The 27,890-nt window shown below is 44.3% G+C and overlaps 2 protein-coding genes and 1 long non-coding RNA gene across 3 annotated transcripts in view; 1 reads left to right on the top strand and 2 right to left on the bottom strand.

Moving 5' to 3' along the window:
* Positions 1-742: 742 nt before the first annotated feature.
* On the bottom strand, positions 743-3,918 carry LOC102555324 (MLV-related proviral Env polyprotein-like). The gene is made up of 2 exons (XM_006231747.5): positions 2,655-3,918; positions 743-768 (listed from the first exon to the last, which is right to left on the bottom strand). The coding sequence occupies exons 1-2, from the start codon at positions 3,916-3,918 to the stop codon at positions 743-745; spliced, it is 1,290 nt and encodes a 429-aa protein (XP_006231809.4).
* Positions 1,949-7,613, bottom strand: LOC134479743 (uncharacterized; the record flags this gene model as incomplete). The annotated part of the gene is made up of 2 exons (XM_063264441.1): positions 1,949-5,338; positions 5,525-7,613. Coding segments are annotated over 2 exons (3,432 nt in total), but the record flags the coding sequence as incomplete, so codon positions are not given.
* Positions 7,614-24,992: 17,379 nt separating this feature from the next.
* Positions 24,993-27,890, top strand: part of LOC102550565 (uncharacterized) — a 54,692-nt gene continuing 51,794 nt past the window's right edge. The window contains exon 1 of the long non-coding RNA XR_010053423.1: positions 24,993-26,317. This is a non-coding gene — a long non-coding RNA (uncharacterized LOC102550565). The remainder of the gene's footprint in view (positions 26,318-27,890) is intronic.

The raw sequence follows: 27,890 nt of genomic DNA on the forward strand, positions 1-27,890 counted from the left end.
AATGACTTGTTTTTCTTCCTTCAGCCTTGAATGAGTGTGAGGTAGGCAGAGCAGACAGACCCTCCTCAGTGATCCTTAGTGATAAGAGTGCCTATGTGATTTCAAACCAGAATTACAAGTCAGAAGCTCCAGGCAGTCACAGTGTTTAGTTAACTTATGAGCCCAAGTGAAGAATCAATTCAGTTTAGCAAAAGCAACTTTGAAGTGTCTGTTATAGGATTAATGGTGAGAAGGCATCTGGGCAGAGGGTGCCTGAGGAATGTAGTTCATATAACTTAGAAAAAGCCTGCCTTAAGCTTGAAGAAGCCGAAGTCTAGCTTGGCACACACCTTTAATCCCAGTGCTAGGAAGGCAGAGGCATGTAGATCTCTGTGAGAATTAGTCCACCTTGTTCTACATAACAAGTTCCAAGATAGTAAGGGCCATACAGTGATGCTCTGTCTCGAAAATGTATAGTGGGGTGTTTAGAGGTATCAATTCTATTATTTTTGCAGATAGATCAGTGGAGAATGATGCATCTCATGGAAACGGGAACACTAAAGGCAGAAACACAGAGACTGATACCATCAGCTAAGCCGTTGAGCTGGGTATGTCCACAGCTGGATTTTTTTTTTCTGGATTTCCACTGGACCTGTCATCTTATTCAGGAGAAATCCTCTGGATGCACACTAAGCTAGAGCCAGCTGTCAGGCCAGATGGGCTCTGTCCCTTCTGAACTGGCATCTCTCTGCCCGCTATGGAATCAAGAAGGGTCAGAGCTCTGAGACTCTATAATAAAGAACACAAATGATAAGGGTGTGTCCACACTGGTGAAATCTGACCAAAGTGCTAGCCAGTAATGTTTGTGGAAATCAAACCAACCATCTGGTACCCAGACTTCAGAATTAAGGGCATGATTAACTAGATGGTAGATGTTGGTCCCTGGTTGCAGAAGTCTTCAGACACTGAGATGGCACAAAGAAGTTGCCAAGTGATGGCTGGGGGAGGGGGCTGTAGGCACATCCTCTCCAGGTCCTCTTCAAATTGGTTAGTAAAGAAAAAGGGTATCCCTTCACATAGCAGAATGGCCAGGCCACATGGACTGAGGAGGAAACTCCCTGACCTGTGCAGACAGCCTAGCATAAGGATACTGTCCTCAGGAAAGCCACACATACAAGCCAACCTCTTTTTCTCTGTACAAAGGAGGGGCCATTTGGCTTTGCTCTGTGTCTCTTCTTACCGCTGTCTATTGTGTATCACAATGAGTTATTATGGCATCTGTAAGTTAATAGGCCATAAAAAATACTCCTGAGAACTGGGGAGGAGGGGGTTGTCCATCCAGGAAATGTAGGTGTGAACTAAGGGAGGTAACCAGAAGCATTTCCCATCGTCTTTGTGGGTTCAAAATTGGTCCATCCACTAATATAAAAGACAGTGAAAAGCTCTCAGGGAGAACTTTCCCTCGGGATGGAGACCCTCCAACTTCAATGACCAGGCCGAGACACCACAGGATGCAATCAGCAAGAGGATTTGATTTATTGTCGGGATACACAGGTACCTGTGGGCGCTTCAGTCGCTCGGGGGACTGGCGCGCCCACGGAACCAAGGATGGGCTTTTTTATAGGATTTTGGGGAGCAGAAGCAAGCATACAGAAGCAGATGCATGGTTACAGGGATATCATTGGTGGATTCTAATGTTTCCTAGCTACCTTCCTGAAACATAACGGCTGACTCGGCCCCCAAAGGGTTCAGCCCAGGGGCAAGTTTCCTAGCTACCTTCCTGAAACATAACGGCTGACTCGGCCCCCCAAGAGTTTAGCCCGGGGGCAAGTTTCCTAGCTACCTTCTTGAAACATAACAACTGACTCGGCCCCCCAAGAGTTTAGCCTGGGGGCAAGTTTCCAAGCTACCTTCTTGAAACATAACAACTGACTCAGCCCCCCACCAGGGTGTGGGACCTCTCCCGGGGCTTTTTCTTATTGTCAGGTGCTCAACCCCAGTCATCCTGTTGCCAGGCCTTCAACCAAACATCTCCTGCTTGGCAGCCGCTGTATACTCAGTGTTCTAACCTTTCCCTGAACCAGTCATCTTAAGTACAGCCTTGCAAAATGGCGTTACTGCTGCTAAGCTGGGGTCTTTCATTCCCCCATTTTTTTGCTAACTTTGAGTGAAATCTTTCACTCAACTTGGTCAAGAAATTTCTGTCTCTTGTTGTCTCAGCCTATGGTACTGCTGCGTCAGTACGAGGGTCTGAATGACTGAAAGTCTATCCCTCATGAACTGTACCAGCCTATTAAGGATGCAGGGTCCAAAAAGAAGAATTAGGAGAAGAATAAGTAGGGGTCCCATCAGGGTAGACAGGAGGGTAGCAAACCAAGGGGATCGGTTAAACCACCCCTCGAACCATCCCTGTTGGGAATCAAACAGTTTTTGTCTTTGGGCCAGGCGTTCTCGAAGCTTAGCCATATTATCTCTTACTATTCCAGTATGGTCTGCATAGAAACAGCACTCTTCTTTTAGAGCAGCACATAATCCACCCTCGCGGAGGAACAACATATCTAGCCCTCGTCTATTTTGGAGGACCACTTCAGACAACGATGTTAAGGACTTTTCTAATGCACTCACAGACTCTTCTATAGCTTTAAGATCTGCATTCATGGCTGCTTGTAACTGACGGAAATGGCCAGTTTCAATGAGTGCAGTGGTCCCGGTCCCTATACCCGCGGCCACTCCCCCCAAGGTGATTCCTCCTAGGAGTAAAGCTAAAGTCAGGGTGGCAGGCTCTCGTCGAAAACGAGTCTGTTTCTCAAAAAACGAGTATATATACTCGGATTCATGGTAGGTGACTTTGGGCCAAATTTCTACTAATACACAATAGTCAGAGGATTGGTTGAGGACTGTGGCTGAGATACAGGGTGTTAGTCCGGTATTGCAGGCCCAGTATGTGCCTTTTGGGGCTGCCAGGAAGTAGTTCCCGATGGGAATCTTCTGAGTGGTGTTGCAGAGGGTCTGGTGTGTGGGGGGTACATTCCCCAAGCAGAGCCCTCGTCCCGAGACCTCGGGCAGAGTTAGTCTGTGGCTGGGGGTATTGGCACAACTGTCTGGGGCAGCAGTCAGGTTGGTGTAATTTCCAATGACTGCTACCCCTTCATAATAGGGCGGACCGGAAACGAGACACAACCAGCACTCCTGAGTCCTAAAAGGGTCTGAATAGTTGAGAGCCAGATATGCACCAGCCACCAAATTGAATAATCGATCCCCGGTGCCTGGCGATGGGGAGATCAAAATGGTGGAGCCCCCCGTTGTGGAGAAGGGGCTTGTGGGAGTACTACCAGGGGCCTGGGTGACCTTAGGCAATGACGGGGGTTGGGCTTGTGCCGGGAGCGAGGGAGGCTTCTGATCTGGTAGAACTGGGTTGGGTCCAATGGGTCGAGTGGCCAGGGGAGAGACTTGTCTATTTAGAGAGAACAGACCCACCGGATCGGTCCCTGTGACGTATAAGCGCAGGCCCCAAGATTTGGGCCCGTCCCAGGTCGCTCTTCTACCTGAGTCGGTGAAGTGGAGGACGAGGGGATTGCATTTCGCGTCCCGTTTACACAAGGTGTAAGGAGGCCGACCGTCTCGTTTCAGAGTTATCAGGTCCCAAGATGAGGATGGCTTCCAATACGCATCCCCAGTAGTCTCACATCCCCACTGGGCACAGTACCCACTCCCCGGCCCTCCGCACTGCCGGCTCACTCTGTGTCCAGGGCAAACGTAGATCTCTTTGCTGTGGGAAGCCGGACCGCAACCATAGTAGGTGGTTGAGGGATGCCAATTATGGGTAGTGCCAGGCTCCCACTTGTAGTCTATCACATCACAAAGGTCAAAGTATAAGGGAGGGAAGGCATCGGCCAGTGTCCCCCTTACGGAGGTAGCATTAGCCAGCCTTCCTGTCATGAGATTAGTGACTATCCAGGTAATGTTATAAATGTGGTGGGGGCTTATTCCCCCACTGACTCTAGGCCACAAAAGGACTAGGAGGAGCCACGTAGGAGTTTTAACTTTAAGGGGTTTGGAGTGCGCTGAACTCTCCATGTCTGGGGTGTAGTGTTGTGATTAGTCAATTCCTCAGACCGGACTGCCTTGACGTGTGATGCGTGGATCCAAGCCGCGACTCCGTCTACCTTTAGGGCGGTCGGGGTAGTCAGGAGGACGGTGTAGGGTCCTTTCCACCGTGGCTCGAGATTCTTGGTCTGGTGTCTGCGCACCCACACGGTGTCTCCAATCTGGAACGGGTGTGGCACCACCGGATGCTCAAGCTCGTCCTGGTAAGCAGCGGCCAAAGGTCTCCAGACGTCTTTCTGCACAATCTGTAGGGCCTGTAAATGGGCCCTCAGAGAAGGGCTGTCAGTGAAATCAGCAATGTTTGAATCAAAGAAATGGACAAATGGGGGTGGTGCTCCATACATTATTTCAAAAGGAGTTAGACCATGGGGGCCCGGGGTATTCCGGGCCCGATAGAGAACTAGGGGAAGGAGGGTCACCCAATCCTTTGAGCCAGTTGCAAGCGTAAGTTTGGATAAAGTCTCCTTAATTGTTCTATTCATGCGTTCTACCTGACCTGAACTCTGGGGTCTATAGGCACAATGTAATTTCCAATCAATCCCCAGCAATTTGGCCACCAACTGACTTACGTGGGAGACGAAAGCGGGCCCGTTGTCCGACCCCAACGCTTGAGGCATGCCATACCTGGGAAAGATTTCCTCGAGGAGCTTCTTGGTGACCATTTTTGCAGTCTCGTGCTTTGTGGGGAAGGCTTCGACCCATCCTGAGAAGGTGTCTACAAACACTAGGAGATACTTGTATCCATACATACCTGGTTTAATTTCAGTAAAATCAATTTCCCAATGGATGCCGGGACGGTGTCCCCTAGGACGAACTCCTTGTCCAATCATGGTCCTTCCCGGGTTAACCTGAGCGCACGCTTTGCAACTCTCAGTCACCTTTTGTATCGCTTTGTCCCGATTCAAAAACCACAGATTTATCTCTTCCCGATCTAGTAAGGTTTTCATCTTCTTAAACCCCAAATGGGTTAATTTGTGTAAAAAAGAGATCAATTCAAAAGTCATTTTTATTGGCATAACTGTCTTTCCTTTGTAGACCCACTGTTTTAGTTGAGGGTGGTAGATGGCCCCCATTTTTTCTAGGAGCTCTATGTCCTCATGGGCATAAACCCAACTGGTTTGTCCCACTGGTGGGGGCGTGGGTTGGTCTGGGCTATTTAAGGGTAAGATTTGTTTGCTCATGGCCACTTCTCGCGCCGTGGCATCGGCCAGCCGGTTTCCTCGTGCCTCTGGGTTGTGCCCCTTCTGGTGTCCTGGACAATACATAATACTCAGTCTTTTGGGCAAGAATAGGGCTTCTAAGAGGGCCAGAATTTCAGCCTTATTTTTAATATCTTTACCCTCAGATGTGAGCAGCCCCCGCCTCCGGTAGATCTCCCCGTGGATGTGTGCCATGGCAAAGGCATAGCGGCTGTCTGTATATACATTTAGCCTCTTACCTTTTGCCATCTTGAGCGCCTGAGTCAAGGCGATGAGTTCAGCCCGTTGTGCGGAGGTACCAGCAGGCAGGGCTTTTGCCCAAATTACTTTGTCCTCCGTAGTGACCGCAGCTCCAGCCTTTCGCTCTCCCTCTGCCAAGAAGCTGCTGCCATCCGTGTACCATGTGTGGTCAGCATTCTGAAGAGGCTGGTCCGATAGGTCCGGCCTGGTTCCATGTACTTCTGCGAGGATTTGTAGGCAGTCATGTTGTTCTGCCTCCTCTGGTAGAGGAAGCAAGGTGGCAGGATTGAGGGCGACTACGGGCCCAAACTGAACCCGTTCTGCATCCAGTAACAAGGCTTGGTAGTGGGTCATGCGGGAATTAGAGAGCCAGCGGTCTGGGGGCTGCTTTACCAAGGCCTCCACTGCGTGGGGTGCTAGGATGGTGAGTGGCTGTCCCAAAGTCAATTTTCCAGCATCCTTGATCAGGACAGCAATAGCAGCCACCATCCTTAGGCACGGTGGCCAGCCGGAGGCCACAGGGTCCAATTTCTTAGACAGGTAGGCTACAGGGCGTTTCCAGGGTCCCAACCTTTGTGTTAGGACCCCTTTAGCATACCCCTGTTTCTCATCGATGAACAGTTCAAAAGGTTTGGTAATATCAGGGAGACCCAAGGCAGGGGAGGACAATAAGGCCTGTTTGATGTTTTCAAATGCTTTTTGCTGCTCTGGTCCCCACTGGAAGAGCACCCCCGGTTTAGTGAGGGGGTACAAAGGGGCTGCCATTTCAGCAAACCCAGGAATCCAGAGGCGGCAGAATCCCGCTGTCCCCAAGAACTCTCGTAGCTGTCGGCCATTCTTGGGGGCAGGGATGCCGGCCACAGTCTGTCTCCTGGCCGGGGTCAGCCATCGCTGTCCATCCCGTAGCTGGTAGCCTAAATAAGTAACCTGGGTCTGGCAAATTTGAGCCTTTTTGGCAGAGGCTCGGTAGCCCAATTGTCCCAAAGTCTGTAAGAGGGATTCAGTTCCCCGTTGGCATGCAGTTTCAGAAGTGGCCGCTAGGAGGAGGTCATCTACATATTGCAGGAGTATGAGGGTGGGATGCTGAACCCTAAAGTCAGCTAAGTCCCGATGTAAGGCCTCATCAAAGAGCGTTGGGCTGTTTTTAAACCCTTGAGGCAGTCTTGTCCAAGTTAATTGTCCTGAAAGCCCTACTTCAGGGTCTTTCCACTCAAAGGCAAATAAGGGTTGGCTTTTCAGGCTCAGCCGGAGGCAAAAGAAGGCATCTTTCAGGTCCAAAACCGTATACCAAGTATGTGTAGGGGGCAGTGTACTGAGCAAATTGTAAGGGTTTGGAACAGTCGGATGAATATCTTCTACCCTCTTGTTGACCTCTCTCAAGTCTTGTACTGGCCTATAATCTCCAGTGCCGGGTTTCTTTACAGGCAGAAGAGGCGTATTCCAAGGCGACCGGCAGGGAACTAGGATGCCTTGATCCAGAAGCCTCGTAATGTGAGGCCTTATGCCTTGATAAGCTTCATGTGACAGAGGGTATTGTTTTATGGAGACTGGAGTTGCAGTGGCCTTTAACTGTATAATTAAGGGGGGCTGTTGGAGCGCCAACCCCATCCCACCAGTCTCTGCCCAAGCCAGTGGAAAATTCGTGACCCAAGTGCCTATTTCTTGGGATTGTGGCTTGTCCTGTCCCAGTTCATATAGTCTATATTCATCCTCTAATTGTAGGGTTAGAACTTGAAGGGGAGTTCCGTGGGGGCCAGTTATTTGGGCCCCTCCTTCCTCAAAATGAATTTGTGCTTTTAGTTTGGTGAGCAGGTCACGGCCCAGCAGAGGGTACGGGCAGTCCGGAACATGTAAGAAGGAATGGGTCACCTTACCGGTAGCCAGCTGAACCCGGCGGTCCGTAGTCCATCGGTATTGTTTCTCACCAGTAGCTCCTTGTACCCAGGCCGTCCGGTCGCTGAGTTGTCCTGAAGCTTGAGTGAGGACTGAATGCTGGGCTCCTGTGTCTACCAGGAAAGTAACCGGCTGCCCCCCAACTTTAAGCGTTACCCTGGGCTCAGGGGGGACTCCTGGCCCTGACCTCCCTAATCTTTATCTAGAGCCAAGAGGGAGGTTCGTGGTTGAGGCTTTCGGGGTCCGCCAGGCTTCTTGGGGCACTCTCTGGCCCAGTGCCCTTTCTCTTTGCAATAGCCACATTGATCTTTATCCAGCTTCAGCCCCTTTCGAGCTCCCCCCCTATCTCCCTTCCTTTCTTGGCCCTGAACTATGGCGGCCAAGATTCGACTTAGTTCTTTGTTTCTTTTTTTATCTCTCTCTTCCCTCTCTCTGCGAACTCTATCTTCTTTTTCTTCTTGTGTCTCTCTCTTATTAAAAATCCTTTCAGCTTCTTTAAGTAAATCCTGTAATGTATAGCCCTGCAAATTTTCTAACCTCTGTAACTTAGTCCTGATATCTGGAGCAGCCTGCCAGATGAAGGACATAGAGACACTCGTCATTTGTCCTGGGTCATCTGGGTCATAGGGAGTGTACATACGGTAGGCCTCCTTAAGTCTCTCTAGAAAGGCAGAGGGAGTTTCCCCTGCTTCCTGTAATACCTGTTTTACCTGAGCCAAATTAGTAGGGCGTCGTGTAGCCCCTCGGAGACCCGCTAGAAGCAACTGGCGATAAAGGCGTAGGTGTCCCTTACCTTCGGCTGTATTAAAATCCCAGTTTGGTCTCTTAAGTGGGAATGCAGCATCAATTTCCTCAGGCAGCTGGGTGGGACGCCCATCATCTCCCAGAACATGCTTTCTGGCCTCTAGGAACACTCTTTGTTTTTCTTCTGAGGTTAAGAGAGCCTGTAAGAGCTGTTGGCAGTCATCCCAAGTAGGCTGGTGGGTAAGTAAAACAGATTCTATTAGGTCGGTGAGTGCCACCGGATCTTTGGAGAAAGAAGGGTTGTGTTGTTTCCAATTGTAAATGTCAGCTGCTGAAAACGGCCAGTATTGGGTCTGGCCACCGGTTCCCTGTCTAAGTGGAAAAGCCTGGGAGGTTGTATCTGGCATCACCTCGCGCTTATTGCGCAATCTCCCTGCGACAGGGGAGAAACCCTTATCAGACTGTGGCCCGGCAACTGATCTGGCCGGCAGCTCTGCCTCCTCCGTTTCAGCCGGGCCTGTAGGTAAACGATATGGGGGAGGAGGATCTTCAGAGAGAAGATCTATGAGAGGGGAGTTTGAGTCTGCCGGGAGGACAGGTTTCTTAGAAGGCTCTGATTTAATTAGAGTGGGGTAGAGAGAGGAAGACGGGGCCAGCAAACCGGGCGGGGCCGAGGGGACAAGCTGGGGGTTGAGGGGAGGCCAATTCGGGTCCACGAAGGGTTCCGCCCAAGGGGGGGGGTATAAGGCAAGACTCTCCCAAGTGATAATATAAGGAACCTGGTCAGGATGTCCGTGGACGACCCGATCTTTAACCTGTAAAATAATGATCTTATTAAATGTGCCATTCACTGGCCATCCGGCTCCGAAGGTGGGCCACTCGGATGTGCAGAGAGTCTGCCATTTTCCTTTTTTAACCTCGACGGACTGGTTGTGTGCCCGGTCGTGGACGTCTTTCCAATGATCAAGAGTGAGACTTAGGGGCGTTGTTAGGGACTGTCCCATGTTAGTTCTAAGGAAGATTAGAACACAGAGAAAACAAACAACACCAACAGTCAAACAAACAACAGACAGGCGTGCTGCACGGCTTTGGTACCAAACTGAAAGCAAAAAGTCAGATAGAGGTGGCAAAAGTCCGGGGCCCTCTGAAAGCCAAAAGTACAGACAGAGTGCCGTTAGTCCGGATCTTTCTCAGATGGAGGTGGCAAAGGTCCGGGGCCCTCTGAAAGCCAAAAGTACAGACAGAGGTGCCGTTAGTCCGGATCTTTCTCCTCTCCCAGATTGGGGCCCGAAAAGTCGGGCCCCTAGCACCCTTGGAACGTCTTCCAGGGCTGCGGGGCGAGAAGTCCGAGCTCGTCAGCTCCTTCTTCGTCCCGCCCAAATTCCAAACAACCTGGCTGAGTGCTCACAGAACAGACCTGGCTGAGCGCTCACAAAACCTGGCTGAGCGCTCACAGAACAGACTTGGCTGAGCGCCCACAGAACAGACCTGGCTGAGCGCTCACAGAACAGACAGAATAAGGTAGAACGAGACAAAATTAGACAGACAGACAGACGTCGGCCGGCTTACCTCCCAGTGGGTGGTCGGTGGTCCCTGGGTGGAGGATCTCCTTTCCCGGCCCATGCACCAAATGAAAAGCTCTCAGGGAGAACTTTCCCTCGGGATGGAGACCCTCCAACTTCAATGACCAGGCCGAGACACCACAGGATGCAATCAGCAAGAGGATTTGATTTATTGTCGGGATACACAGGTACCTGTGGGCGCTTCAGTCGCTCGGGGGACTGGCGCGCCCACGGAACCAAGGATGGGCTTTTTTATAGGATTTTGGGGAGCAGAAGCAAGCATACAGAAGCAGATGCATGGTTACAGGGATATCATTGGTGGATTCTAATGTTTCCTAGCTACCTTCCTGAAACATAACGGCTGACTCGGCCCCCAAAGGGTTCAGCCCAGGGGCAAGTTTCCTAGCTACCTTCCTGAAACATAACGGCTGACTCGGCCCCCCAAGAGTTTAGCCCGGGGGCAAGTTTCCTAGCTACCTTCTTGAAACATAACAACTGACTCGGCCCCCCAAGAGTTTAGCCTGGGGGCAAGTTTCCAAGCTACCTTCTTGAAACATAACAACTGACTCGGCCCCCCACCAGGGTGTGGGACCTCTCCCGGGGCTTTTTCTTATTGTCAGGTGCTCAACCCCAGTCATCCTGTTGCCAGGCCTTCAACCAAACATCTCCTGCTTGGCAGCCGCTGTATACTCAGTGTTCTAACCTTTCCCTGAACCAGTCATCTTAAGTACAGCCTTGCAAAATGGCGTTACTGCTGCTAAGCTGGGGTCTTTCAACAGTTCCCTTTGTACAAGAAGAAACATTTGATATTTATGGAGAACTTCCTGGGGGCACACAGGGAGGCCAAGAGATAGAGTGCAGTGCTATGGTTTCTCTTCTGTTTCCTCTCTTTAGGCTTACTCTTCTGCTTCCTGGATCCATCTACACACACTGAGGCTGTCCTCTAGAATGTACCTTTATAAGTTACAATGGGTTTTGGTTACCAAAGGCTGCTTAACCGAGAACCTCAAACAGTTTGTAGCTTAAAACAATTATCACTTATTTCAAACCATCATCGGTGTCTGTCTGGACCCAATTTCCCTCTACTGCCCTGTGTGTGTGGATGCATTCTGCTGAGGAGACTCAGAGCCTAGAAGATACAGGGTGCCATCAAGAACAAGGAACAGGAGGCAGTGAGGTCTCTTGAGCCCTGAACTCCAGTACGGCACCATGTCACCATAGCTACTTTATGATGGCCAAATGCATCACAGTGAGTTCAGGTTCAGAAAGAGGATAATGGCTTCTCCGCCCAGTGGGAAAAGCACTGTGTACAGATAATGAAGAGAGGGAAAGTTTGGCAAACCCTGAAGACTCACATCCCACATGTGTGCCTATGCAAAATGCCTTGAGTTTCTTATGCCCGGGTCGTGAAAACCTCATTAAATCCTGTCATCAAGCGAGGCTTTAAATGCAAATTCTTGTTGCCTAGTGAGGCTTGGATACAGATAATGTGTTTTGTTGTGGTAAATATTATTTGGCGGTTTCTACCCACCTTAGATAATTTAGTTCCCAAATAAAATACAGAAAGCTGTTATATTTATAAGCATCAAAGCACTATAATATAGTGCCAGGCAGATATAAACCCTATATGCTATTTGTCTACTTCCCTGCCAGTAACCCCGAGATACCACTTGCCATGTTCTTCCTGGGCCACTCCAACAGGTTGGCTTACATGGCCATGCACTCATAATGCAACTGTCCCATGGCATCTTTTCCTTCTTCTTCTCCCTTTCCCTTGTCATCTCTGCCTCAGACCCTAAGTCAGGAACTTAAGCCCTGCCTACTTCTCTTCTGCCCAGGTATAGGCTGTATCCCAATCAGGGATAACTTGGGGGACAAAGTTTATACAATAAAAGCTGGTATATGTGAGGATCTCCTCATCTTGATGCAATTAGACCTTGGGTTACAGAATTTAGCGTTATCATACATACATAGCAACACACTAAACCTCAACAGTGTCCGAAGCTTGATTATTTGAAAGCAATTCCTTAGGTGCGGTTCCTAGGCACCCAGAGGTCCAAGACCTATGACAAAGCCTTTCCACCCATACACCCACTAAGCAATGATGGCATAGGCCCAGATTTAGCAGTGCTTTTCATAAAAGCATTTAGCAGTGCTTTTCATAAAAGGACAAAGGATGACTAAGGAGTGTCCTTAGTGCTCATTAACCAGGTATAGTGACCTGTACTCCACCTTTGGTGCTTAGTTTATATCCACCAATTTATGTTTTATATTTTAATCTGCTGACTGTCTAGGTCCTCTTGGATAACTATGTTCCATAGGTAACTGTCTAATGTGATGGATAATCTTATCCATTTGACTGTTTGAGAGTTATCTAAGTGCATTCTTCCAGATGTATTTATGAGACACTTCACAGAGATAACTGACAGGTAGGCAATAATTGAGGGGGAATCAAACCCACCCTGTATATGGACAGCACTATCCAATATATTGGGGCCCAGGCTGAATAAAAATGAAAAGAAAGTGGAAAGTCAAGAAGGTGGAAACTTACCACCTCATACTTTCGTTATCACTACCTTTGTCTCTCCATATACAACCCCTACTCTCACAATCTAAGCTCCTCTTCTCTGCCCTCCCTCCCTGCCTGCATGGACACATGCCTGTGAAAGCATGAACCAAAATAAATCCTTCTACCCTTAAACTGTATCTTGTCAGATAGTTGGTCACGGCAATGAGTAAAGTAGCTGGTAGACACAATAAACTCCTAGTCAATAACTTAGAATTGTAGTTTTCTGTAAAAAGAACATGAAATATTAAAATTTAATTTCTCACAAACTGAGAAAGAAGGGGATAAAGATGCTATGTTTTGTACATTTTGTAATACTTTTTAATTTTTTTAAATTAAGCAAGTCTTTACTTTCATTTTGTACTTCATTCTGGAATCAGTTTTTGGACAATTACCACATTGCTTTCCTTAGGGAGCATATATTAGGCACAAGACGAGTACAGGAAGGACAGGACTCATGCAAATCTGTTTGCGGTACTTAGCCCTTAGCTTCTGGAAGTGAGAACATTTCCTTTTTTTGCTTTTTTTTTTGAGGGTGCAATTGTAGGATTTAGGCTGGTCCTTAATATTTAACATGGCTTTACTCCCACATTCTGAACCTCAGGAAAGCAGATAAACATTTGGGACTTCCTGGGCTCTTTCTTGCATGGTATCGTAATAAGCTATCAAGTCCAAGTTCTTTCACATAGTGGCTTTCTGCTTAGAGCACAGAAATAGAGGATAAACAAGCACTGAATGCTTAGACTGTAAGTTATAGGAACATCCTAGATTTAAGACACAAAATACTAATGTACTATTTAATAATATATGCAAACAGGGAAGAGAATAATGATGGTGATCCATGCCATAGACAGGTGAGTTCATAAGAGAGAGCCACTGACTCCAGGGAAGTTAATCACCATGTCATTCCTTTTGGTTGCAAAATGTAGACCCCAGAGAGATACTACTCTAGAAGTATGCTCATTCTATAGCCCGTAGCACTGGACATCTGGAAGTGGAACTGTTTCCTTTTTCATTAGGATATACTTGTAGGACTCAGGCTTGGGGTGGCTTACAGCCATTGTTCATTGGGCAGGAAGAGCCCAGTGCCAAATTAAACAATGAGGAACATAAAGTTTACCATTACCTGATGAGGACCTGGATGAATTTATACATATGACCGGCCTGACTTTCCATACCTACTGTGTGAAGCATACTATTGTTATGATAAGCTCCCTTGGCTTTGGTCATATAGCATTACCTTCTGCCATAACAGGATATATGCATTGTTTCATGGCATTCTTTTCAAAACATGTCACCATCCTGTCACTTAAGACAAAACTATAAAAATCATTTTCCTCTTTGCACATATTTATTCAAACCCTAAATAAATTTCATCACCAATGTCTGACTCTATTCTAAGCAGATGCTCAAATTCTTCTACTTTTGGCCATCTCTGTAATTAAACCATTACGTCTTCCTTTCTCATCATTCGTTGTTCTGTTTTTACATACTGGGCATTGAATCTAGAGTCTCCTGCGTGCTAGTCAAGTGCGTGAACAATAGGTTACATCTCCAGCCCAAACACCATCTTTCTGTCTATAGCAGAAAGAATCTTTAACAGGCTCTCATGCCCTTGTTTATACAGCCTCATAATTTCATGTAGTACAATGATATTTACAATACAATGACGACACCCAGTTATATGACACGTCATGACCTCTTATGACATTGCATTATTATTTCATGTTAAGACCCAGACAGGTGAACAGCAGCCAGGAACCACTGTGTCCTGTGTCTATATCCCTTTTGAACACTGGACCATTCTCAGTGCTTGATGTTGCCATATCAACCTGATCTTCTGACTGGTCCCTGAACATTACCAATTCTCCTCACCTCAACTGCAGTTCTCCTCAGACTTGTTTTCTTCACCACTCAGGGCCGAGTGCACGTGTATCTTGTTAAAGAGGCCTGTGTGGGCATCTTCACATCTATCTTCAAGAGTTTTCTTCCATTCACTCTTCTGTTACAAGACCAAGATTATTGTTGACCTAACTCTCACTACTCTGTGGTATCATCTTTTGTTTCAACATAGGGGCTGTTTTTATATTATCTATATTCTTCTATTAAAACTAAGGTTCAGACTTCCAGGTGAGATGGAAGAGGGGGCATTACCTCCCTGTGGTCTTCTTAAGATTCAGTGTAAGAATAGAACACATATCTAAGAAAAGGGTGTCAGGAATTCACAATGACAGTGACGGACAACTGACACATACATGGGATAGGTGAGAATTAGGACAAAAAGAAGCCAAGTTGGGAACAATTCCTGTCAAACAAACTCAATGTGAGGAGGAAGCAGAAACCCTGTCCAGAAGGCAAGGCAGAGGAAAAGACACTGGCAGGCAGGCTGTCTAGACAAAGCCAACAGCAGTCAGGCATTGTATTTCATTGATACAGTGAGTTCTCTGGGGGCTGGGATTCGCATTTTATCATTGTGTACAATTTTGTGGCAGTTATTTGGAGGCAGGGCAAGCCAGAGTAATGTATTTTGCGTGGCATTCAAGCAAAAGGGAGGATTATTTGGCGGAAAAGAGGAGAGGAATACACAGGGAGGGGGATGAATTAAAAAACAATACAAAACAAGCCATAATGCATTTATACAAGTGTGTGTGTGTGTGTGTGTGTGTGTGTGTGTGTGTGTGTGTATGTATGTAAATGCCATAGTCCATCACTTGTCATTGTGTGTGGTTCAAATGGAAATATCTCTTGTAGACCTGAGCATGGGCCTCATTGTGGAGAAAGCCCATCGGCACACAGCAGGAAAGCCTGTGTCCAGAAGCAAACACACTCTATTTAAGTCTAAAGGCCATGCTCTTTCAGCTGAGGCATCACTGTGCAGAGAGAGAGAGAGAGAGATATTAGTCACAGTACTGAAACAAAATTGTAATGATTTAAAGGCAGGGGAAAATGTCAAGCACTCTCCTCCCATTCTCTCCTTGGCACCTGACATTTCTGCCTTCAAAGTAGAGAAAGACTTCCTAGCTGTGGATAATGAGACTTTACAAGTGTCTGCATGGCTCTCAGATGTTTCTTTTTGTCCTTTTGGTTGTGTCACATTTTCCTTTCACAAAGGGACCATTATTTCAAGAGTCCTCCTTAAGTACAATTCTCCTGCTCTGTAAACTTCATTCAATTTGCAATTTGATTGAAGTAACTGGGGAAGATAACTTTATCAACTAAGGTGCAAACAGTAGATTATCAAGGCAAAAGATAAGAGCTCTAATAAGAACATTAGGGGTTCTGCCCCTGCCTGCTGCAAGCAGGGTGCCAGGTGAGGAGGAAGCTATCCAAGTGCTCCCTACAGAATGCCTAGTAACAGTCTCTTTTATGAAAACCCTTTCAAGTATCTTTTTTCCTCACTGAGCTTGGCCATTATCTGAATGCAGTGTAGAGTAATGTATTTTCTACCAAACCCCAGAAACAGGGAAATCATGAAATCCCATAAGCCCCTCTCAGGCTGTCTTCTGTTTCTCCCTCATTGTTCCACAGATACAAGCCCAGTTCTCTCTCTTACTAGCACCTTGAAACTTCTTGTGAGTCGTTTCTTAGAAGCAGAATTTCAGGCAAGAATTTTTATGTAAGTGACTCACTAAATGGTATTTTCCCAAAAAGCCATAAAAGGGAAGGGAATGCAAATGGAGAGAATTCTGGGGCAGAGAGAAGCTAATGTGAAATGTGAGTTCACAAAACAAAACAAGATAAGCATAAGTATCAGCTCAAACTCTCTCCTGTCTCGAGGCTGGAGAGTGGGGCTTTCAAACTCTGCAGTAGTCAGTCCTGGCTCAAAGCTACCTCAAATCATGGATATAGGATTAAATATCAGATGCTTTTTTTTTTTGTAAAGGCAACATTTGAAGGGCTCACTCTAGATGTGGTGCAGAATTTATGGTCAGCACGTACCTACCTGATCTTGAGAGTGAGAACTTCTTACACTTTGTATCCTGGACTCCTCATGTGCCTCAGCCTGCTCCAGTGCCTTTTGCTATGATTATTTGTCTGTCTATGTCATTGATGCTTATGTACATGAGCACAGCTGAGTAGAGTTTGTATTATCCTCATAACCATCAGGTATATGAGTAGGTATAAATGGAGCTTCAGTAGGTAGTGCCTATATGTTTTACAAAAGCATATTCCAGCAGGCAACTATAGAAAGTTTTTGTTATTTATAACAACAATTAAAGAAAAGAGACTATGGGGGTTGGGGATTTAGCTCAGTGGTAGAGCGCTTGCCTAGCAAGCACAAGGCCCTGGGTTCAGTCCCCAGATCCGAGAAAAAAAAAAAAAAAAAAAGAAAAGAGACTATGAATTTTAAAGAGAGAAGGGGAGGAAGTACATGGGCGGGCTTGAAAGGGGGAAAGGAAAGGGGAAAATGATATAATTGTATTATAACCTTAAAAACTGAGAAAAATTTAAAATTTTATCAATTTATAAATCTACCAGTAGAACAATGAATTTCATCATTTCATATTATTGATATTTTCAGTCATTTAAAATTTAGCCATTCTGGTCAATGAGTTTAATTTGCATTTCTCTGGCAACTGATAATATTGAACACATTCTCATGTTCATTGACCATGGATCATGTTTTCCTTGTTGCTTTTATTTTTCCAGTTGTATTGTCCACTGATTTATAATGTGTGTGTGTGTGTGTGTGTGTGTGTGTGTGCGTGTGTGTGTGTGTGTGTGTGTGTGTGTGTGTGTATACTGTGTACTCTGTACTACTTCAAGGATAGCATTTACTGAAGTATCTTTCTTTGCTCTATATATTCCTTTTTTCTTTACCCACGGTGCTCATATGTAAAGGAGGATACCAATTTCACTACAGTTTCAACTTCGCTCCTCTGTCCACATGGACAGAACTTTTATTTGTCATTATTAAAATCTCTGTTTTATGTAAGTTCTTACACTTGGCAGTTCATATCCATTAGCTCATTATGCTTCAACCTTTGCCTCAGCCACAGTAGCTTTTCCTGTATTTTCCTCTTTACAGTGAAGCTCTGTGACTGTGTCTTAGTTCATGCTTGGGCTTCTCTGGCACCCTTATTTTGATCCAAAGACATCTGGGGAGGTTCTACACACACTCACAAGGCTTTTCCATGTCTCCCCAAGTACTACCAAGATTCAATTTATTAATCACTTCTCTCTTTTTATTTATTCATTTTTTAAATTTTACTTGTGTGTGTGTATGCATATATGGAATTAGCTCAGAGACCAGAAGACAGCATCCCTTCAGGAGGAGGACATCCAGTTCAGGCAGTTGGAGCCATCTGGTTTCGATGCTGGGGACTCTTGTCCTCCACAAGGACAGCAAGAACTCTGGCCATTGAGCCATTCTTCAGTCCCTTAACCACTTCTCTCCACTCATTTTGTTTCACCTCCCATGCTATTGTTTCCATCATCATTTTCCATGTCCAGTAGATGCATTAGTGTTGGGTACCAGAGGTCCTATGAATCTGGTTATATTTCATATTGTATCATTTGTTTATTTTTAGTGAGACCAGTTCAGAACAGATGAAACCATTCTCCATTGGTAACCTTGATCTCAATATCAGCTTCAAACACAGTCAGTAGGTCAGAATCATCATGATCTAACCTTCTGGAGAAATAAACATCACAGACACATTTGGAGGTATATTTTCTTGATCTCTGTCCCAGAAAGTTGATAATCAATAAGAACCATCTAAAATTTCAACTGCTGAATAAATTTTTCCTTTGAACCAGAGTTAGACTTGGTAAAAAGTTTTAAAATTACATGTGTCATTTTTATCAATTATTTATATGTGTGTATGTACACATAAGCAGATGTGTGTCATGGTGCAGCTATGTTTTTAATTGAAAGAGAATAAATCATTTTTCACTACTTTCCTCCCTTCAGTCTCTCTCAGCTATATACCTTCTAAACTTTCTTGTGAGCCATTCTCAAGCCAATGAACTTTTTAAAAAATTACATTTGTTATACACACATACAGACAGGTACCCACATGCACAAGTATGCATATGCACATGCATATGCATGAGCATATGCACAAATGAATAACTTGCTGCTGTTAGTGTGTTTATGTGTTTGTGTTGTTTGTGTCTATATGATTCAGAATTGAGCACTCTGTGTTGGATAGCCAACAAGGGTCTCATGCCTGGGATAGGCTTTTCTCTTCACAGAAGTAAATAGTTAGCTGTAGTTCTTTGTCAAAGGGTGGGATCTTTGGGACATATTCTCTGTTCTGTGTTAACATGTCCATTGACATTGTCATTGTTCTGGTCTTATTTGTGCAACCATTCTAGGGAGGACTATTTCACAGCAGACCTCCTGGTATTCTGCCTTTTTATAGTATTTCTGCTCTACTAAGGATTATTTTGAGTGATGTATCTCAGAAAGACAAATTCTGCATGTTCTCTCATTTGATGTTCTTAGCTCCAAATCCTCAGAGTGAGGGGTACAACATGGAAAAACCAGAATAGCATAAAGGGAATATAGGGGTGCTTAGGAGGGGGAATAGCAGGATGCAAGACGTGTGAAATGGGAAATGGAATGAGGATGGTACTTAAACTGGAGAAGAGGGAAAAAGGTCAATAATGCAGAAGAAGGAGGGACGAGGATACAGATGACAAGATAGTTTGACGAATTCTCGTATCCTCTGATATTTACCTAAAATTATATAAGTGCATTTATATAAATATATACACATGCTTCATCATGTATACACACACACACACACACACACACGAAAGTTAAGCCACTGGGTTGATAATGCTCCCAACAAGAATCACAGACTAACTAGAACTCCAGTACCAGGCATGCTAACTCTCCCTTTAAAGGTAGCCCAAATGACTCTCCAAAGAACAGAGATTGTCAGTGTAGCCCTTGGTTGCTTCTCAGGGGTTGAGCATGGGCCACTATTACTGAAGATACTGCACACTTAGGACACAAGACTGCAAGGATTAGAGCTTGCTCTGACCCAAAAGCTCCTTTCTTTCAGCCTAGCCTCCATGGATTGAGAAAATCCTATGCAAGCTGCCAAGGGAGAGAAGCAATTACACAGCCCTACCCAGCTGCAACACCTATGAAGCTGAACAATTACCAGCATGGCAGGAGTGCAGGAAGTGACACTCACATATTGGTAGTAACCAACAGCTGGGAAATGTGACTTAAAGTCCTCTCAACAGGAAGGACATTTTGTGTGGCACTGAAAATCTAGGCAGCTTTCTGAGACTCTTTGTATTAACTGCCATGCATTATATGAAGACAGCTTTCTGATGAGACCTGCGATCTGCAGTAGCAATGGGTGGAGAGGTACAACTTGAAAAATGTGTGATTTCTTATTTCTTACTAAAGTCTTTCAATGAGTAGAAGCATTTTCTTTTAATGAGTCCAAGTTCATCTTTATTTTCATTCTAGCCTGAAAGTTTAACTTTCCCATTTGAAAACAGCTTTGGGTGTTTATCTAAAATTTCATTCACCAAAGCCAAGGTCAGATAGGGTCTTTCTATAAATTCTTCTAGAAATCTTATAACTTTTCATTTTACATTAAGATCTATGATCCACTTGAGCTATTTAGAAGTTTTATTTTAAAGCTATTCCATTTATATTATAAACCTCATGGAATATATATATATATGTATATATAAATGTATATATATATATACATATATATATATATATATATATATATATATATATATATATATATAATCTTTCTGTAAGGGACAAAGTAGGAGTCAAAACTCATTTTTCCCCTATGAGTTTCATTTGTCACAGTGCTGTCTCCTGAGAAGACCATTAGTCACTACTTTTCTGGGTCACCTCTGTCCCAACAAAATATCCTTACATGGCTTTCTCTATCTCTGGACTCCTGTCTGGTCCCCCTGTGTGTCTATTTTTACCTGGCCCACCCCGATGGCACTGCAGTTGCTTTATAACAAACTCTTATAGCTGGGGTTGGTGACACATCCCTGCAGTTCTAACACTCAGATGGATGAGGCAGGAGGATACAGAGTTTGAGGGTAGTCTTGTTTGTGTAGTGGGATTTTGTCTGAAAAGGAAAGAGAAGAAGAGAAGGAAAGAATGCAAGTAATAGTTTTTCTACTTTCTTCATTTATATTTAGGTATATTTCAGAATTAACTTTCCATTAAAAAGGGGGACTGGTTTGATAGCTTGGGTAAAGGTTCGGGTAATGCCAAGCCTAGAGACTTGAGTTCAAGCCCTAGAATCCACATGATGGAAGGAAAGAACAGGTTCCCTTAAGTTTTCTTCTCACCTAACATGGGCGGTGTGGTACACATTTACCTGCACACAAACACACAAATAGATAAATGTAAAGCCAGCCAAATTATGAGTAGGATATCATTAAGTCTATTGGGTAATTATGGGTAATATAATAATGTCCCAAGTCACAAATGTGATGCAACCTTTCATTTATTTAGATTTCTCATTAATTCATCCCAACACTGTTTTACAGCAGTGGTTCTTAATTTGTGGGATGCAACTTCTTAAGCCATCCTTTACAAAAATTTATACATTACAATTCAAACAGTAGCAAAATTCCAGTTATGAAGCAGCAATGAAAATAATTTTATGGTTGGGGTGACCACAACATGAAGAACTATGTTAAATGTTCACAGCATCAGGATGATTGACATTGATTTTCTTTGCCTAAGAATTGGACATCTCCAGTTAGATTTGATTCTAGGTATTTGGAATTTTTATGTACTGCATGCGTGTATGTATAAATTTACTTTTTTGCTTGTTCCTGGCTATGATATAAAAATTAGTTTAAAGAATTTTGATTAGCACTTAGTGACTCTTTACAAATGCTTCCACTTCCATCTGGCCCCAAGATACCGTATGGGAAAATGGCTATCTTCCATTCTTTACTTCCCTATTGGATTCTACTCGAAGGGTAGAGTAGATTTAAGCTCATGCAAAGTTTGGCCAAAAGGAGGCCTTCAGGAAGGGCTCGAGGAGACAGACATTCTTTTTTTTTTTTTTTTTTTTTTTTTATTAACTTGAGTATTTCTTATATACATTTCGAGTGTTATTCCCTTTCCCGGTTTCCGGGCAAACATCCCCCTCCCCCCTCCCCTTCCTTATGGGTGTTCCCCTCCCAACCCTCCCCCCATTGCCGCCCTCCCCCCATAGACTAGTTCACTGGGGGTTCAGTCTTAGCAGGACCCAGGGCTTCCCCTTCCACTGGTGCTCTTACTAGAATATTCATTGCTACCTATGAGGTCAGAGTCCAGGGTCAGTCCATGTATAGTCTTTAGGTAGTGGCTTAGTCCCTGGAAGCTCTGGTTGCTTGGCATTGTTGTACTTTGAGACAGACATTCTTGCTGAAGTGTGTTGTCCTCTAATTCTGACTTCTGCCAGGCCAAGTCTCTGAACAGAATAGTAGTTCCTCTCAAAAGGTTATTCTATAGAGATTATTCTCTGACACCTTTTAATTTTCTTGGATTTAGAAGTAATAAAAGTGTGAGCACTGTAGAAACAAGAGTCCTTCATTATCCCTGTGGTCCTCCTACATTCTGTCACAATTTCTTAGTAATCTTCTGTAGTAAATAACTCTACCTGAATGTTCTTTATCTGCACAGTTCTCTCTTCTTAGTGAAGTTTTCATTAAAAGACATACAGAAACTTCTTCAAGGGAGCCCTTAATACAGGAATAGTAAACCAAAACCTTGTAAAACAGGTTTTAGGGAAAATCGGAATCATGGTACCACTGCTTTTGTACCTTGGTTCTCATAGGAGAAATAGCACTAAATGAGCATGTGTAATCTCTGCCAGATGGTCCTTATCCTTACAAGACATTGTTCACATGCGACTTCAAAGCCTGCGCCCTGAATAGGCCTCTCCTCTGTATAAAATCACATGCCTACTTTGGGGCAGGGAGTCACATGGGCATGCTTTTATAGCCTCCCTTACTTTGATGGCTCTGTTCCTTGGTTTATGATTTTAGACGCTCACTCGTTCAGTGGCTAAACTGAGAACCAGCAGGACTTTGCTGTCTTGCTTTCTTTTCTGTTGCTGTGATCAAATATCCTAGCAAAAGAAACTTGGTGGGGGTATAGCTCTACTTTATTTCATGGGTCCAGGTTACAGTCCATTCCTATGGAGATATTAAAACAGACAGTCACAACTGTACAGTCAAAAGAACAGAGGAAATGAGTATATGACTACATGGATGGGACAGTCTGTTTCAAGCTCCTGCCACATTGCTAGTGCTCAGCTGGCTTTGTCCATTGCATTCAGTCCATGAAATGGTGCTGCCTCCATTCAAGATAGATCTCTCACCTCCATTAAGTCAGTTAAGACCATCCTCCACAGATTTGTCCAAAGGCTAATTTAATCTCAACGATTCCTCACTTAGACCCTCTTCCCAGGTGAATCTAGATTATGTCAAGCAGACACTAAAGCGAGCCATCACACTGGCAAAGGCAGTTCAAATCTCCAACAGGTTATCGACTACAGAGAGGATAAATAAATTTCTGCCTCACCTAAATGAATGGAATTTATTTCCATTAGTTTGCTTCTCATAAAAAATGTCTGGTCCATTCATGGACTAAGACTATAAAAACTGTAGGGTTGTCTTCTCCACAGTGGAAGACACAAAGCCCTGTGCAGTAACTGAGTCAACCTAGATAAAGGACCATGCTTTTCCAATAACCTGTGCCCATGCTGCTATATATACTTGTCCATAAGTGCTTCATTCAACCACCACTAGTGGGAAAAGCAAACATCTGCTTTGGGACCATACGCAAAGAAGCCTAGATGGTGCATGTTTTTTACTGGGCATCAGTTTCTGAACAGCCTCTTACCTCAACCCACACCTGAGGATATTCTCTCATTCATTTGCCCCCTTATAGAAGTGGGAGTAGGGGAGACTTATCCAACATGTCTAAGACTATAAACTCTATTGCTAAATGTTGCTTTTAAGGTGAAACATGCATAGAGAGGAAGCTTGGGCAAGTGACTTACCATTGAGAAGAATGATCTCTGAATCGCTCTTGACTTGGGATACTCTAGTACTTTCTCAGCCTAGTGGGAAGCTGTGTATTGTTATTCTCCTCATCCATGAGAAAAATACTTGTGGAAGTTTTTAAGAAAGAGAGAGTTTATTTCTCTCATGTATTATCATGAATGCTACGGTGGAACTGAGTGGTAGCATCATGCTGGGGCAGGCAGCAGAGAAAGACCTCTCTTGGGAGTACTAGCCTACCGGGGTCATGTCATCTACATTTGGCATAGGCCTTCTCTCTTTGCTAATCCTCTCTGAGAGTCCCTCACAAACACACTAGATATGCTTTACGAATCTCCTCGGTGACCCTAAAAACCAATCCAGTGGATACTTGAGACTGACCGTCATAGCTAGCCATGGACATCTTACTCCAATGATGCCACAAACATCATTTATCCCCTGTGGAATGACTGTGACCTTGGATAATTTGAGCTTTATCTGCATGTCTTCTTGTGACAATCCACTTTTTCTCATTGCATGTCTTGCTTAGTTACCTTTTCTTTAGTATTTGCATCACAAGAAAGAAATTCCACTGGCTCAGTGCCAAGCTCTGGTTCTCCAGTTGACATTCAGTTCTCTGAATGTGGTGAGGATGCCTTAGGAAAGGCCCTATTCTAAGATACTCCTTTGCCCCATATCTCTGACAGATTGGCAGGTGGTAATAGCAAAGGGAAGAAGTGCAGTCTCTTTGATTCAGTGATATATAGCATCCATATTAAATGTGCTGTTTTCACAGAGCATTGTGATCTATAACAGCACTGTATCTTATCTATCCAACCTCATAAGGTAATTATTCTTCATTTTTATTTTACATGTAAGAAACAGGCTAAGTCAGCTAAAGTGATTCTCTCAGGTTACAAGTCACAGAGCTGGGTTTTAGAGTTGGGGTTTCATTAATAAAACACATAGGTGGGGCCATTTCCAGAGTCTCAGAGAGAAATGGGAGCCTTTGTGGTCAAAATTGCAAAGAAGAATAATTTTTTTCTTTTTAAAGAAATGCATATTTAAAAAAACATATTCTTGTATATTATATCCTGAACAGTTTCCCCTCCTTCAACTCCTCCCAGTCGATCCCCTCAGCCTCCTCTCTTCCCCTGATCAATTCCTCCTCTGTTTCTCTTCAGAAAAGAACAGCCTCCCAGGGATATCAACCAAATCAAGTTACAAACATATGAAGTTACAATAAGGCTAGGCACCTCCCCTTATATTAAGATGAACCCAGGAGAAGGAAAGGGCCACTAAAGCAGGCTCCAGAGACATAGACAGCCTCTGCTGCCACAATTAGGAGTCCCACTAGAACACCAAGTTATGCAAGCATACATATACGCATAGGAGGAGTCAGACTCTTACAGGCTTCCTGATCGTAAGTTCAGGCCCTGTGAGACCCTCTGAACCCTGGATAGTTGATTCTGTGGGTTTTTTTTCTGTGGTGTCCTCAACCCCTCTGGCTCCTACAATCCTGAGGAAGAAGAATGTCTAGTTTGCAACCAGAGCTCCCAGGGACTAAACCACCATCCAAAGATTACACATGGACAGATCCATGGCTCCAGCTGCTTATATAGCAGAGGATGACCTTGTTGAGCATCAAAGAGAGAAGCCCTGGGTTGTGCCAAGGCTGGACCCTGCCAGTGTAGGGGAATGTCAGGATGGGGAGGCTGGAAGGGGTAGGTGGTTGGGTGGGGGACAGAGGATAACATTTGAAATATTAATAAAAAATCAATAAAAATAAGTGAATAAAGGGAAAATGTCTGGTTTGAATGAAGATATGGGGCTACAGCTGTCACTGTGTGTTACTTTAATATACAATTTCCTGCCCCTCAGAACACTTGAGGAAAGAGCTATTTTTGTGAGGACAGATGGAGTGACATCATTCACATTACAGTTCTTGTTTCTGTTACCCCTTTTGATATTAACCTGCATTTGACTTCTCCCATAGCCTCTGGGCCTCAGGTTAGTATGACTTTCTACTGGGTCTTGAGCAGAGAAACATATGAGGAGAGAAAGTAGCATTCAAGAGTTTCCAGATTTTACTGGGAAATTTAATCAAGGTGTTCTGTCCTGTGTGGTACAGGGGTTGGGATGGAGGAAGGTAGGTGGAGGATTGTGGCAAGAGTGCATAAGCTGAAGGTTAGATGCTGTCTGGGTAAAGTGACAGGCAAGATGGGAAATACTTGTATTCCCTTGTATAAACCTGTATATGCTATGTATATAAGCACTTGTCTTAGGAATTCTATTTACTACACTGAGACATTCAGATGATTCAAGACCATACTTGTCCTATTTACTTGGTGGGATAAGGAGAAGGGGATGCTTTTCTGAGTTCAGTGGGAGTAAACTTTCAGAAGGCAGTGAGTCAAGAGAAAAAGCCAAGGTTGACACACTTAAGCATAGACACTTTCTGGAAAGCTCCCTGCCCTGTTCCCTAAAGTGTGGAAATAGATGTTATTCAGAAAGCCTATTGCATGCTATTTTATTGCTCCATCCATGTTTATTAATTAGATATGGCCCTTTGGTCTGGCTGACTTTTGGTTCTCCTGAGAAACCCCCATGCCAGTTTCATTGTTCCTACAGTTTAAGCCAAGTGACATGCAGGGTGTAGCCTGGGAACTGCTCCCAAGTTCCTCAGAAAAACACTTCACTTTCAGAATGACTAAGGCGGAACCCGAGGTGCCATGGTCTGAATGTTTGTGTCCTCTGAGGTAATTATGTTGTAACTGAATCCCTAGAACATCAGTACGGGTGGAGCTTTAGGCAGACAGGCAATGAGGGCCCCACCCTCAATGATGAGTTTAGCACCTTCTGAAAAAGACTGGAATCTCTCAGACACTGGATCACCAACTTGGCAGCATACCCCAGCTGAGATGAGGCCTCCAACACCTATACAGCAGAGGACCCCGCCCGGGGGCTGGAGGGTGCTGTATTCAGTCAGAGAAGATGCACCTAACTCTCAAGAGACTGGAGGCCCAGGAAGTTTAGAGGTTGGTGGTGGGGGGTGGGGACATCCTCGTGAAGACAGGGTGTGTGTGTGTGTGTGTGTGTGTGTGTGTGTGTGTGTGTGTGTGTGTGAGAGAGAGAGAGAGAGAGAGAGAGAGAGAGAGAGAGAGAGAGAGAGAGAGAGATGTGGAACAGTCAAAGGGTGGACCATGAAGGGAATAAAATCTGGAGTGTAAAAATAAATAAAAAAGTTAAAAAGAAAAAGACTGGAAGGGATTATCTATACTCTCACTCATTTGTTTCATCATATGAGGACACATTCATTCCCACTGGAGAATCTAGGAAGTGGTCAAATTGGAAGTTTAGTGCTAAAAAAGAAAATAGCAACGTCCTTTTCCTCAAAGGAAAAGGGCATGAGTTCTACTTTTTAGCATCCAGAGTCTCTGATGGTAACACTATCCAAAGAGGTCTGCTAAGAATTGTGTCTGTTTTCTACAAAGACCTTCCATGAGAGTCAAGCCTGATCAAGCTGTTGCCCAGTTCCTTGGTTTTTGTAGAGTAATGGTTCACATCTTACTGATACCTAAGAGGTAAATCAAATTCTGACCCAGAGACCACTGTGGTAAAAATCTCTCCACAGGATTTTTGTGCTAATAAACACGAGGCTATAGTGCCCAAGCCCCAGGTATGTAGAGCTGCCTAAATTCTATGGACTGGTTGGATCCTTTAATGAGTATCTTCTCATATTTACTCATTGGGGTCTCAAGTGTCTCATGTTCCTAGGCCTGGAAGAGAGAGAATAGTACAGTTAATTTTCTTATTTTATGCAATTTACATTACAAAGGAACAAGATACATTAATCTAACTAGCGAATAATTGTAGTTAGCTCTTCATTTAGATGTTCTATAGCTCTAGATTCAGCCAAGCAGATGCCAAAATATTTAGAAAACTCTTGGTGCTGAAAGTGTACACTCTCCCTTCATATTCTTTAAATTGGTTACAATGTAGTAACTAATTGTATAGTGTTGCACTGCAATAGACAGCATAAGCAATCTTTCATTCTGCCTATGCTCCGTGTCTAGAAAGTCTCAAAGAAAGAACCTAGGAGATTACCAAATATAGCATCATTCTATTAATCTGTCCATTGAAACCTGGAATACATCAACAAACACTGGTATTTGAGTCTGCCCCTTTTTTGTTGAGTCAGAGACCTATGAATGGGCACAAAAATCTCAAAATATATTTATTGTATTTTTGAATTATGTATATGTATGTGGATATGTATGTATGTGCAGATGCCCACGGAAGTCAAAAGAGGTCAAGTTTGACGTGGGTGTTAGGGACTAAATCCCAGTTCTCTGCAAGAGCAGTTTGCACTCTTAATGGGTTAGCCATCTTTGCAACACCAAGGTCCAGAAATCTTAACTTTAAAGAGTGGATCTGGCAACATGTCACTCCCATGACAGCAGCTCTGTTATGCAGACACTGTTGTGTAGCCCTTATACAGTTTCATCTTTAATGAAAGGTAATACCTGTTACTTCAGCTCAAGTGAGTAGGAATCCTTTGTTTTTGAAAACTGCAGGACATTCTACATTTGCTGTGGAATCTGGATAGTA

This window comes from Rattus norvegicus, chromosome 7 (assembly GCF_036323735.1).
Source record: "Rattus norvegicus strain BN/NHsdMcwi chromosome 7, GRCr8, whole genome shotgun sequence".
In the NCBI taxonomy this organism is placed as follows: Eukaryota; Metazoa; Chordata; class Mammalia; order Rodentia; family Muridae; genus Rattus; species Rattus norvegicus.